The sequence below is a fragment of the Serinus canaria genome, chromosome 17, assembly GCF_022539315.1.
Source record: "Serinus canaria isolate serCan28SL12 chromosome 17, serCan2020, whole genome shotgun sequence".
Lineage (NCBI taxonomy): Eukaryota > Metazoa > Chordata > Aves > Passeriformes > Fringillidae > Serinus > Serinus canaria.
The window spans coordinates 4,845,329-4,858,209 of NC_066330.1; the positions used below are offsets into that span (position 1 = coordinate 4,845,329).

The following is a 12,881-nucleotide window of genomic DNA, read 5'->3' on the forward strand; positions in this document are numbered from 1 at the left end:
CAGCACTCACTGGATCTGGGCCGGGGGGATGCCCGTGGTGTGGCACTGAATCCTCAGGGAGGTGTTGGCAACAGCTGCCAGGTGCCTTTCCCCATCACCAATCCACAGCTGGGGGGGAGCTGGGGGAGAGGGGACCTCAGGCTGTGACCACCCTCAGACCCTGGCACAGGGACGTGAGACAGCCAAGGGTTTGGAGGGTTAGTGGCACATGGGCAGGGTGTTTGAACCTTGCACGTGCAGGCTGTAGCTGAGCGAGGCGTTCCCCGCCGCGTTGGTGGCCGTGCAGGTGTAGAGGCCATTGTCTGTCACCTGGGGCTCAGCCAGGTGGAGAGATCCTGAAGGGAGGACACTGACCCTTGGGGGAGAAGGAGCAGAAAAGCTGGATGGGAGAAACAGCCATGTCATGCATCACCCACCCCTGAGCAGGAGCTGAGGGCTCAGAGCTCACCATCACCTCGAGACAGCCAAGAGAAGGTCACCATGGCCACCTCCCACTCAAAGAGGGTGGCACAGCTGCCCCTGGGGGCAAATCCCCTTTGCTCAGCCCCTGCACGAGCTCAGCACGAGGCAGCACATGAGCTCAGGGGGGTGAAGGAGGACAAGGGTCCCCTCAGAGCACAGTCCCTGCAGCTGGAGCTGGCCATGCTCTCATTCCCAGCCCCATCTGTGCTCCACAGACATAACATCATCTCAGCCCACGGCTGCAGATTCCTCCTCGTGTGCTCCCATCAATCACCCAGCATGGACAAGCCAGCTGAGATGTGGAGAGCAGCACAGGTCAGCCAGGAACAGCCATGGCAAACCAGACATGAACAACAAGGCAATGAATGCCCCAAGAAGAGCAAAACCAAGATGCCTTCTTGCTTCCCCAGGCCAGGGACAGGTAAGAAGTGTTTAAAACCAAGACCAGGACCTGTGGTTTTAGGGATCCCGTGCAACATGGTGCCTACCTATGGGAAAACATTGGAGGACAAAGACACCAGATAACCTGGGGAATGGTTGGATATGAGTTTATCCTTGCCCATCAAATCTCATTAACTGACTGCCTCATGGCTGTCATCAGCTTCAACACCATCAACAAATTGATTTGCCCCTCCAGAAGTCACTCATTGGAACAAAACTGGCCTAAACACCACATCCCAAGGCAGACAAAGCCATTGCTGGGCTGAAAACTGTCTTTGTGCCAAACCTCGTCCCAAGAAGCATCAGGCCCCACTCCAACACTTCCCACAGGGATCCACCATCCCCAGGCACCTCCTTGACCTTGTGACAGCACGAGGCAGGAATGTGCACAAAGGCAGGCAGACAGCAGGCTGAGGAGCTGCATTGGAGCTGCCTTTCCTTCCCAGCCCCGTGTCCAGGGTAGGCCCATGAATGATTGGAAGCAGCTGCTTGGCCCCAGATGTTTGGAAGATGGAAGAAAAGCCTGGTGCTCTCCAAGGAGAGCAGAGCTAATGCAGCACTGCTCAGTTGCCTCAGCTCCTGCATCGCCCACAGGATACCAGGGATGCCCTTCACATCCCCCTGCCAAGCAGCTGAGTCCCTTCATGGACCTGACATCCCTCTGAAGAGGCACAATCCCAGGAGATGGTGGCTCCCAGCACCCACAGCCTTCCTTACCTCGTGGTGGTGAGGGGCAGGGGCTGGGGCTCCCGGCTCCACACCACCAAGGGAGGGGGGTATCCTTGGGCCTCACAGGGCAGGGTGGTCTCCTGCCCCAGCACAGCCAGGATGGGGACAGGGTCTGATGTCTGTGATCCATTCACGCTGATCCTGGGCTTCGCTGCGTGGAGAGGGAGCACAGCTGGTGCAGGGACACTTCAGGTGCCCCACAGCCCTCATCGCTCCTCTTCCCCTCCTCCAAACCCCTCTGGCACCTGGATTGGTGCTCCAAGGAAGCCAGGAGTGTTCCCAGGCCGTTCTCTTTCCCTGCCAGTCCCCTCTGGAGCTGTCCTGAGCACTCACTGCTGATGGAGAGCTGCATCTCCCGGCTGGAGAACCCTGCTGCATTGGTGGCTGTGCAGAAGTAGGTGCCAGCATCCCCAGGGGACGATGAAGGGATCAGGAGGGTCCCATCGGGGTCAAGCTGGTAGTGTGGGCTCAGTGAAATGGGCTCTGTGCCCTACAGAGGAAAGGGAAGGGAGGAAGGCAGAGATTCTCCCATGAGCTGAACATCCCAAAGGCAAGAAGAAAGCTCTGGACACATCAGAGCAGGCCATGCCCTGGTCTCAGCTCCCCAGGGCACTTGGTGCCACCTCCCCAGACAGCCACAGCTATGCTGGAGAGCCACACCCCTTCAGACACATTTCCCTGAACACGAGGGTGGCCCCAGCTGGGCTGGCAGGGGCACACAGCCACCTGTCCCTGTCCCCTACCTTTGCCCAGGTGACAGTGGGGGGCGGCACGCCGGTGGCGTTGCACCGCAGGGTGACAGGCGCTCCCTCGGTGGCAGTGACCAGAACGGGGCCAGGCTCGATGCTGGGAGGAGCTGGGAAGGAAGAAAAGCCTCATCCTGCATGGCCAGGGCCACATCCAGCACAGAGAACAGAGCAGAGAGGGCACCTGTCCCATGTCACTGCTGAGAGGGGACACCCAGCTCCCTGCCACTCACCGTGGATGACCAGGGACACATCCTGCCTGTGGGAGCCGAGGGCGTTGGTCACCTCACAGGTGAAGGTTCCTGCATCCCCCTGGGATGCCTGCTCCACGTGCAGGCTCCCATCAGCCCGGATGGAATAGCCATCACCTGGGGCCACCTGGACATGGGCAGAGAGCAGAAAGCAGCACAGGTGGCAGGGTCAAGCACCAACACATCCCTGCATCTTTGGGGCACATCCAGAAATGAGTCCTTGAACAGCATCCTGATGTGGAGATAAACCCACGGTGCCTTCCCAACACAAATGATCCCTTGGATTCCTTCACCATAAAGGCTGGGGGCCGCCATCCTGCAGTGAAGCCCCCCCAGGGGGCAAGTATCCACCCACCCACCCACCCAGGATCCCAGCAGGAATGGAATTCTCACCATCTGCCCATCCTTCAGCCAGCGGCGGGCTGGGAACGGGCTCCCAGCCAGGATCACACAGGGCAGGGACACGGGCTGGCCTGGGAGCACACGGACCACAGGGGATGCCAGGGCTATTTCTGGGGCTGCTTGAAAGAGAGGAAAGGGAACCAGCATTAATCAGTGATAAACCTGCCAGGAGGGCTCAGGAGAATGGATGTAGATCACCTTTCTTCCAAGGTCTGGATCCTGGCTCAGCATAAGCCAGCTCTGATTCCACTCCCCAAGAATTTGGGGATATTCACCGCAGCATGGGTCCTTGGCAGCATATGAAGCCAAAGAGGGCTTGGAAGGGCATTGCCCAAACCCTGCCCTGGGGTCGCTGAGCATTTGCTGTGGCCAGCTCAGGACCAGAGACAGCTGCTCTGGTCTCTGCCACTCACCCCTGCCAGCACACTGGGATGGACTCACCGACCAAAGCACAGAAAAACAAACCCTGTCCCGTGACTGTGAGCTTGACCTCTGCATGGATCTTCCCAAACTCGTTCTGGGCTTCACAGATGTAGATGGCTTGGTCATCCAGCGAGGCACCTGGAGCACAGTGGGGAGAAGCCTCAGCCTGGTGGGGCTGGAAAGCCCTGAGCAAACTCCAGGACAGTGACCACCCTCCCCTGCCCCACCACCATCTCCAATGGGGCACACCCCTCAGAGCTGGATTCTTGCAGGCTGTTACTGCACACCTAAGCTTGCACAAGTTAAAAATACAAATAAATGCATGCACACTCAGTCCTTACTGTCAATGAGGAGCTGGGCAGTCTCCAGCTGGCTGGAAACCTCCCGTGGTCCCTGCCAGCCCACCACGGGCTTCCCGTCCTGCCGGGACCAGGTGACCTGTGGCAGGGGAGACCCCTCGACACGGCATGGAAGGCTCACTCTCTCCCCAACCCTGACCTCCATGTCACCCAGGGGCTCAGGAAAGTGAGGGGCAGCTGGAGGAGAGAGCAGCAGAGAAAGGGCTCAGGCAGGTCCAGCATCCCAGCTTCCCCACAGCTGAGCCTGGAGAAGGGATGGGGCTGCAAAACCAATGAGCTGGATGCCCTGACAAGTTACAAGACCCACATCTGGTGCTTTTCCAAAACTGTCAGAGGCTTTGCAGTTTCCACCTCTTCCAGCTACACTCATTGACCCCTGGCTCAGCAAAATAACTTGCACTTTTCCATCTTTAACTGCTTTAAACCCTGCTGCTCTCAACACAGAGCCTTCCCTCCTCCTCCTCCTCGTGCTCTTTCATCCCTTCTGCCTCCAGCAGAAGGTTTTCACCTGGATTTTCAGACACAGAAGTCAGCCCACCCCTCTGCCTGGTCCCACTGAATACACTTTGCATCCCCTGGTGCACCCCAAGCCCTCACTTCCCCATGCAATAACAACTGCTTTGTCTTTTCCCACTTGCTGAGCCTCTTGCATCTTCATAAATCTTGGAATCCTGCCAAGGCTTCCCCCTGTTTGTACCAAGCACCAACACCTCCCTGCTGGGAAGCCTCAGAGAGCAGCAAAGGGGAGCTGAGCCACAAAGGAGAGCTGGGGGAGAGGCTTGAGCCCTCGGTAGGAGCAGCAGGACTTACATCCCACGTGCAGCAGGGTGCTGTCGGAGGCGCTGCCCGCCTCGCCCAGGGCCCGGCAGCCGTAGAGCCCCGCGTCCTCCTCCCGCACCGCCTGCAGCCGCAGCACCGCCCGCTGGCTGCCCGCCGGGAACGCGGCCACCGCCTGCTCCCCTGCCCAGAGCCCAGCCTCAGCACCCCGCGGGACCCCGTGGGTCCCTGCCGGGGTCACAGCCACGTGTGGGGTCCCCGCGGGGCAGAGGAGGGGTCCCGGTGAGCGCTCCCGGTCTCACCTTTGTACCACACGATGTGGGGTGGGGGTGCCCCGGACACCCAGCACTCCAGGGTCACATCCTCTCCCACCAGCACCTTCAGGCTGGGTGTCACTGCCAGGATGGCAGGAGGTTCTGTGCCGTGGGGAGAGGTGACTTTGGTCACCCTCTGCTGCTCTGGGTGCAATGCCATGCAGCCCAAAGGGACCCCAGAGCCCTGAGAGCTGTCCCCTAACACCCTTTATCCCACACAGCCTCCATTCCCAGTGTGCTGGCCACGATTCCCTTATCCCACACAGCCCCATTCCCAGTGTGCTGACCCCAATTCCCTCCATCACACACAGCCCCATTACCAGTGTGCCTCCATCACACATAGCCCCATTCCCAATGTGCTGACCCCAATTCCCTCCATCCCACACAGCCCCATTCCCAATGTGCTGACCCCAAATCCTTCCATCACACACAGCCCCATTACCAGTGTGCCTCCATCACACACAGCCCCATTACCAGTGTGCTGACCCCAATTCCCTCCATCACACACTGCCCCATTCCCAATGTGCTGACCCCAATTCCCTCCATCCCACACAGCCCCATTCCCAGTGTGCTGACAGGGAGCAGGTACCAGTGAACTCCAGGGTGACCACTTGCTCATCCCAGCCCAGTGTGCTGCTGGCATAGCAGCTGTAATTCCCTGCATCCTCTGGGACAGCAGACCTGATGTGCAGGGTACCCTCAGCATCCCTGAAAACCCTGCAGCAAATGGGAGAGAAAGGGATAAATGAGCCCTGTAGAAACAGGGATGATGGAAAATGTGTTGATATAAATGAGCAGGTTTCACCAGGCCATGCTGGGCATGTGGTGGATGTGGGTCAGCACTTAGAGCCAGCTGCTGCAGGGAAGGACTTTGCTTTGAGCCAGGGAAAAGCACTGAGAATTGGGATTTTTCATCTCAAAAGTCCAAAAGCCTTCCCCAAAGTCAACTCCTGCACTCACAGCCTGACACGAGCAGGAGTTGAAAGGCAAAAAGCAGAAGAAATTAAGGGGAAGTACAAGGAGTATTTTGAGACTTGAGCTCACACCAGGTGTGCAAAGTGGGGACAGTGACCTGGATAAGGCAGGACAGCTTAAAAATAAATACAGGAAATTAAGGCCAGCAGCATGCCAAGCATCTCAGGAGCATGGGCTGGGACACTGCAATGCCTCCCTCTTTCCAGAGCTACGGCTGCCCCAAGCCTCCCTCCCTCACCTCATACATCCCTGCAAGGGGAGCACCCTCCCTGTGGGAAGGCAGGATGAAGGCTCCTGGCTCCCCAGGGGTTACCTCTCATCCTGCTGCAGTGGCCAGCCCCAGTGCCTCCAGGTGGTGTGGGGCTGGGGGTGGCCCCCGGCCGTGCAGTTCAGCTGCAGCTCCTGGCCCCTGCTGAAACGCTGGGGACTGGGGTCCACCTTCACCCAGGGCGCCTCTGCACAGGGTTGGGGCAGGGCTCAGCCTCCAGGTGCCATTCACCACCCTCCCACAGGCCAGGGTCTGCACAGGGGCACAGCCTACCCTGGATGAAGAGCCACAGGGAGGCAGTGGCAGTGCCACGGGCGCTCTGTGCCACGCACTCGTACAGGCCCCCGTCCCCTGGCTGCACGTGGCTGATCTGCAGGGAGCTGTTCTGCAGCAGCCGGGTCCTGCCATCCCCCAGCTGTGCCACCTTCCCATCCCAGCTCCAGGTCAGGTTGTAGGGCACATCCCCCAGCACCACGCAGGACATGACCACGTCTTGGCCCGGTGAAGCCGTGATGTTGCCCGGGGCGATGAGACGTGGTGGTGGCTCTGCAAACACGGGATGGATGCCTGGGTGAAAGGAGCCTGTGCTGAGAGCCACAGACATGGGAAGGGCTCCAAGGCTTGGCACAAGCAGCCCCCACCTGAGACAGAGAGGTAGGCACGGGCCCGGGTCACTCCGACCTTGCTCGTGGCCGTGCACTCGTAAAAGCCTTCATCACTCTCAGACACTGCAGGGATCAACCAGCTGATGTTCCCTGAAATCCTGCAAAAAGGGAGAGATGAAAATATGGATCACTCTCACCTTGGGACAGCCATGCCACCATCCTAGTCCTACTCCCTGGGACTTTTTTTCATCTGAGTCAGGCAGAGGTGCATCCCCAGTTGCTGCTGTCCCTCGGAATGCTCAGAACCTGGAGGCACTCACCCAGCACACAGCACCCCCTCAGCTGGCACAGCTCAGGGACTCACATGGGACCTTCCTGGCACTCACTGGGCCATACCAGAGGCTCACCTGAAGAGCTGCTCTTCCCCGAGCTTCCTCCTGTCACGGCTGAGCTGCAGGTGGAAAGGGATCTCACTCCGTGCAGAGCAGGAGACGAGCTGTGGCTCACGGTTGTAAGCCTGGATATTGCTGGAGATGTTCACTTTAGGCAGACCTGGAAGGGGTTGGGGCAGTGCAGATGTGCAGCACCCTTGGGAGCACACTGGGAGCTGCACTGGGACACGGGATAACCAAGGAGAAACCAAAGCAGAGGCAGCGCTGCAACCTCTGGTCCCTGCTCAGCACCCGTGGGTTCCACTCACCGGGGACCACGCTGGTGTAGGTGACCCCTGAGAGGCGGTGCAGGGGGTGGCCCTGGCCATCTTCACCCTTCACCTTCAGCAGAAAGTCCCCCGGGGGGACCCAGAGCGGCGAGCCCACCCAGAGCTGCGTGCTGGAGCCGGAGGAGGAGTTGAGGAGGGGCTGCGCGGGCAGCGAGACCAGGACGTGGCCCGAGGTGTTGAAGAGTTCGATCTCCTGCAGGCGCCCAGGCGGCCTCAGACCGGTGCAGTTCACCAGCACAGAGATGGGCAGACCTGGAAAGCGGGGAGGGAAAAAAAACACCAACAACGTTCCCGACTGCAAAACGCCCAGGGGCGGCACCCAGCCCCCCGGGCAGCGCCACCCTCACCCTGCACCGGCCGCTCTCCGGGCTGGCTGGTGTCAAATTCCGGCTGGGTGGAGAAGCTGGCTTGAAAATTAACATTGCTGATGCCCGTGATCCTCAGCGAGTGGCGGCCACTGCTCCGGGTCTGGAAGCAGATCGAGAGTCAAGTGCTGAGGGAGGGAAGGGGGAGGAGATGGGAAGGGAGAGGTTGCAGCTGGCCTCTTTTATCCTGCTCACACATCCTCTGCCTGGCTGGAGATGGATGGGGATAGTCCACACCTGGAAAAACCTGGCAAGCTAAACATCCACCAGGGAAAGGCAGAGGATGTGCAGGGCTGCCAGCAGCCTACCGTGACCAGCCAGGTCCCTGGCTCGTAGGGCTCCACGGCCACCACCATGGCTGAGTTGGGGATGCTGAGCAGCTCCTTCAGACCTCGGCCTTTCTCCAGGATCTTTCCTGTAACAGGAAGGGAATGTCTCATGTGGGGAACTCAAGTCTATCCACTGACTGCTACAGCAGCTGGGAATCACCTCCCTCAGGGCTCAGGGTGGTGCAGAACCCATCACAGCTCACAGCGAGGGCAAACCCCCATAGCCAGAGGCAAAGCCAGCCTGGGAGGGGAGCAGGGAGATGGGCTGGTGTTTACTGAGGGCTTTGTAGCTCATCACCTTTTCATCTGAGTTTTAGGGCAGGTTTTGTGGACCCTTTCCTGCTTCTCCTCACCTGAGGTCATTGTGAGAGCCAAAGGCTCACCCCCCCCTTGTTGTCCCTCTCCCCTGGGTTCCCACCTGCTGGATCCTGGACCCTGATCCCTGGGCCAGGGCCACTTAGGGAGATGGTGACCTCCTTCAGGCTGGGATCAAAGGGGACCTGCCACGTGTTCTCCCCACCATCCTCGTGGTCCGTGGACAGCAGGTGGACCTTGGAAGCCTGGATGGCCTCTTCCACCCACTTCAACACCTGCAGGCAGTCAGGGGAGGATTAAACCTGGCTCTCCCCCTTCAGCACAAGGGGCCAGGTGTCCCCACTCACCTCTGTCACCTGCTGCTTGTCCAGGTGGAAGATCTGCCCGGAGCTGGTGGCAGCGATGCGCTCGTACACGCGGTACCCGGGGTGGCTCCTGTCCCCGCAGTCCCCCGTCAGCACAAACACCACCTGCCACAGCAACCCACGGGAGGGGACACAGCTGGCATCCACCAGCATCCCAGGACATCGAATCGGCCCGAGGGGTGCAAAATTCCCCCAGCCCGGGGTTTTATGGCTGCGTCTCACTCCCTGATGCGGTGCTGCTGTCGCAGGAGCCCTGCGGGCAGCGCCAGGGCAGCTCACCTGGCTCTGCTTGAGCTGCAGCAGCCGCAGCAGCTCCTCCTGCTGCTCGTAGTCCTTGGCCCGAGCATCCGAGAAGACGTAAATGAAGGAGCCGGGATGCGAGATCTCCACGGCCACCCTGATGGCCCCCACGCTCATCTCCGGGCAGTCCCCCCCGCCCTGAGGGACACAGGCAGGGACCTGGCACAGGCACCGAGCCACCCCGGGCTCAGCTCCTGGCAGGATCCCACCCGGGGATGCTCACGGGGAGGAACGACCCCATTTTACTGGAGTCAGGGGGTGGAACTGCAGGGACACTGAGGATCACACGGACCCGGCCCTGTCTCACTAACGAGGATAATTAAAGCACCCATTTGGGGATCCATGCTCGGAGAGGCCACTGGCTTCCCACAGATGCCTTTAGTGGGCACGTTTGTGCCAGCCACCCCAGGGAAGCCTCCTGGCACAGAGAGGACCAGCTCCCACTTTCCCAGGGCTTGGCACCCCGAAGGGCTGGGAAAGCATTTGCAGCCTCAGCGTGACACCCCATGCCAAAACAGCTGCATCCGAGGGGAAATGCCACAGGGATTTAGCAATTCACGGGAGGCAGGGCAAGAGTGGGGATGGATAAAGCAGGATTAAGCTCCCAGGGAACATTTCAGCTGGCAGAAAACAGAATTAATTTAAAATTTAAAAAAATACAGAAATTAAAAACTCAATTATCAGGCACTGGTTGTAGAAAAGGAAATTTTTGGTTCCAAGGAGAGTCTGTGCAAACTCTTCTGGGATCAGCATCTCCATTAGGGACAAGAGCTGTGGACTGGGAATTCTCTGCCCTGTTGCAGGACTCTGGGGCACAGCACCAGTATTACCCATCCTCTCCACTCCCAGCCCTGTGTACAGCCCCCAGCCAGGCTGGCTCAGCCTGAAGCCCCATCACACTTGTGGGGGATGCAGGGATTGCCCCCAGCACCCACCACCATGCAGTGCCAAGGCCTGGCAGAGCAGTGTGGGGCTGAGGATGCCTACCTGGACATGGAGCTCCCGCAGGCGCTGCTGGAAGAGCTGGGGATCCGTGGTGAGGGTGACAGGTCCCACCTCTGTGAGCACATGGATGCCACTACCTCAGTCCCCTGAGCCCAGCACCAGCTCCTTCCAACACCACCCATGCTGCTGGTGCTCCTGGCACCTGGTGAGACTCTGGGTCCAGCATCTACCCTGGCTTGGCACCAGCAGAGAAGTGGGTTTGGCCAGCCCCTGTGCCCATACTGTGACCACTTTGGCAAACTATTCCTATGCCCAGGAATTTCTCCCGACACGCTGGGTGGTCCCAGCCAGGGTGAGCTGCAAACCCTGTGCCCTTTTCTACTGGGGGAAGCTCCCAGCAAAGCAATGCAGGAATCAATTTACTGCCTCTGCCTCCTTCCCTGTCTGGCTCCAATGATTTCACTCAGCTCAGTGTTTCTGCTGAAAATAAAGCTTGGGTCCCTCTCTCCTTGTAGGAGGCCAGGGCTCTTTTGGGGAGCAGCTGCCCTTTTATGGGTGTGCACAAAAAGAAGACAAAAGTAGTAGAAAGAGATGATTCTGGTATCACAGCAAGTTACCAAAGCCTCTTAGCAAGGGGTGCTCTTACTGAGGTGACCTAGAAGCAGGTTGTGGAGTTGGACAGAAATACCCCCATGATTACTCCAGGGAGATAGAGCAGGATGGAAGGGGAAGAGCCCCCACAACAAAGTGTCAGCACCCCTGGGTTTAATACAGTGGAAACAGCCCACGCTGTGCCCACAGGGTGGCTTGGGAACAGGAGCCCCAGCCCAGCTGGCAGCTGCTGAGGTGCCATCCCCACCACAGCAGTCACCAGGGCATTAAGCACAGGGAGAAGGGGCAGGGCGAGCTCTTGTGAAGTGAACGCTTCAAACACAGCCCCAGCCAGAGCCACAGCCCCACCCTGGCAGGACACACCCTCACCCTGTCCCGGACCTACCTGGGTCATGGAAGGGCACCAGGGCGTAGTTGCTGATGGGCTTCGTGCTCCTGCTGCGCGTTCTCTCCAGGATGCGCGAGGCCCCGTCCATCACCTGCACCAGGTCGTCGTACATGGAGCCGGTGACATCGAAGACAAAGGCGAGAGTGGCCCACCCTGGGGGCGTCTCGGCCACGCTGAGGGCCAGCAGCATGCAGAGACCCAGAAACACCCCTCCGTGGGGCGGCATCGTGGGGGGACACGCTCAGGTGTCAGGAGCACCCCTCGCGTCCTCGTCGTTCCCGCAGAGCCGCTGGGACCGTTCCCGCAGCAGGGAGGGACACGGCGTGCGAGGGGCCACACGCGGCAGGGACAGGGAAGGGATCCCGGGCAGGGAACGCCCAGCCCTCCGCAGCTGCGGACCTGCTCCTCCAGCGTTCAACTTCTGGGAGGGAGCAGGGAGGGCGGGAGGAAAAAGCGGAATTTTGGAGCCAGCGACGCGGCAGGGAGGTGGGTGGGAGCTGGAGGAAATCGGGATGGAGATACAGGGCTTGGGAAGCAGATCCTGCAGCCCACGGGATTGTCAGAAACGCTGCCCGACCCCCTGGCTCAGAGAGACCCTGCTCTGCTGGGGGGAGCAGGGGGTTAGGGGAGGACATGGGGGTCACAGCTGAGCACCTGTGAGGAAACCCTGCCAAACCCCAGCGTGGGAGGGACAGCTGTGAAAGGAGCCCCAAGGACTCAAACTCCCCCTTGCTGGGCAAAAGGCCCTGGAATGGAAGTCTGCAATGGGGCTTGGAGGTCAGGGGGCTCTGTGGGGGGCTCGGGTGGGCTCACCCACGCAGCCACCCCACGAACAGGGAGCAAAGAGCCGCGCAGAGCACAGACAGAGCCGGAGCCAGGGCATGGGCCGGGACAGGCAGCGCTTGGCCGGGAGCGCTGGCTGCGGGCGCAGAGCGCTGAGCTCATGGCTGCTCCGCAGGGATGCTCTGCTCTTGCTCAACTCCCCCGCAGCGGGAGCCAGGGCGCAGCCAAGGCCAAAAGCCGGCTCCGCGTGAAGTTGTGCACCTCCTGCACCCCCAGCAGCAGCCCTGCTCCTCCCAGACCCAGGGGCTGGGGGACCTTGGAGATCACCCATCTCATAACCCACACACAGGACAGTGGGATCATCCTGTGCATTTCTTTATCCCTGCAAGTGTGGGCTCAGCCCAGCTCAACCTCAGAGCAGGCAAGGGCAACCTCACAGCGGGACAATGACACTTCTGCCCCTGGGGCTGTGCCAGTGGCCTGTTCCTGTCCCACAGCCAGGGCTTGCACTCCTCCATGCTTTGCACTCCCAGCCTCACAGAGCTGAGGGGAGTCCCCCACCCCACAGTGCCACAAAACCTACCTTGGAGCACCTCCAGTCACCAGTCTGCATGCCAGCTCCATCCTGCACCCTGGCAGGGAGCACCAGCACTGCTGGCACAAAAAAACCTCCAACAGCTTCTCCTCATCACCAAATTAATCCCAGCCAGCCCTTCCCACACTCACCAGTGCTCCCAGTCCCAGGAGCACCTATGCTAGCTGGGCTTTAACCCCTTCCCTGCTGGGGGTTAAGGCACAACCTCTGGGTAACCACGGTGGTTTGGAGCCTGTGCCTGTCCTTGCCCACTCCATGGCACAGGGGAGGAATCCCTGGGAGCTCCCACCATGTGCTGGCACAAAGCACCCCTGGACAAAACCCCCTGCACAAACACAGCCTCCTTGTTCAGACCATTAGGGCATCTCCTCTGGCCTCCTGAAAACAATTAGTGAGCCTCGTTAGGAGAGC

At 59.8% G+C, this 12,881-nt stretch overlaps 1 protein-coding gene across 1 annotated transcript in view; it reads right to left on the reverse strand.

The window, feature by feature from the left end:
• Positions 1-11,497, reverse strand: part of HMCN2 (hemicentin 2) — a 32,950-nt gene extending 21,453 nt beyond the window's left edge. Inside the window, exons 1-24 of the mRNA XM_050981107.1 lie at positions 11,090-11,497; positions 10,135-10,205; positions 9,127-9,285; positions 8,830-8,952; positions 8,586-8,757; positions 8,147-8,253; positions 7,821-7,941; positions 7,453-7,725; positions 7,160-7,304; positions 6,789-6,910; positions 6,421-6,693; positions 6,193-6,334; positions 5,494-5,621; positions 4,893-5,006; positions 4,624-4,773; positions 3,796-3,990; positions 3,497-3,592; positions 3,023-3,147; positions 2,612-2,756; positions 2,376-2,488; positions 1,966-2,122; positions 1,621-1,783; positions 228-355; positions 11-119 (exon numbers count right to left, since the gene is read on the reverse strand). Coding sequence (XP_050837064.1) covers positions 11-119; positions 228-355; positions 1,621-1,783; positions 1,966-2,122; positions 2,376-2,488; positions 2,612-2,756; positions 3,023-3,147; positions 3,497-3,592; positions 3,796-3,990; positions 4,624-4,773; positions 4,893-5,006; positions 5,494-5,621; positions 6,193-6,334; positions 6,421-6,693; positions 6,789-6,910; positions 7,160-7,304; positions 7,453-7,725; positions 7,821-7,941; positions 8,147-8,253; positions 8,586-8,757; positions 8,830-8,952; positions 9,127-9,285; positions 10,135-10,205; positions 11,090-11,318 — 3,560 coding nt within the window. The 5' untranslated portion in view covers positions 11,319-11,497. The remainder of the gene's footprint in view (positions 1-10; positions 120-227; positions 356-1,620; positions 1,784-1,965; positions 2,123-2,375; positions 2,489-2,611; positions 2,757-3,022; positions 3,148-3,496; positions 3,593-3,795; positions 3,991-4,623; positions 4,774-4,892; positions 5,007-5,493; positions 5,622-6,192; positions 6,335-6,420; positions 6,694-6,788; positions 6,911-7,159; positions 7,305-7,452; positions 7,726-7,820; positions 7,942-8,146; positions 8,254-8,585; positions 8,758-8,829; positions 8,953-9,126; positions 9,286-10,134; positions 10,206-11,089) is intronic.
• Between the last annotated feature and the right edge of the window lie 1,384 nt (positions 11,498-12,881).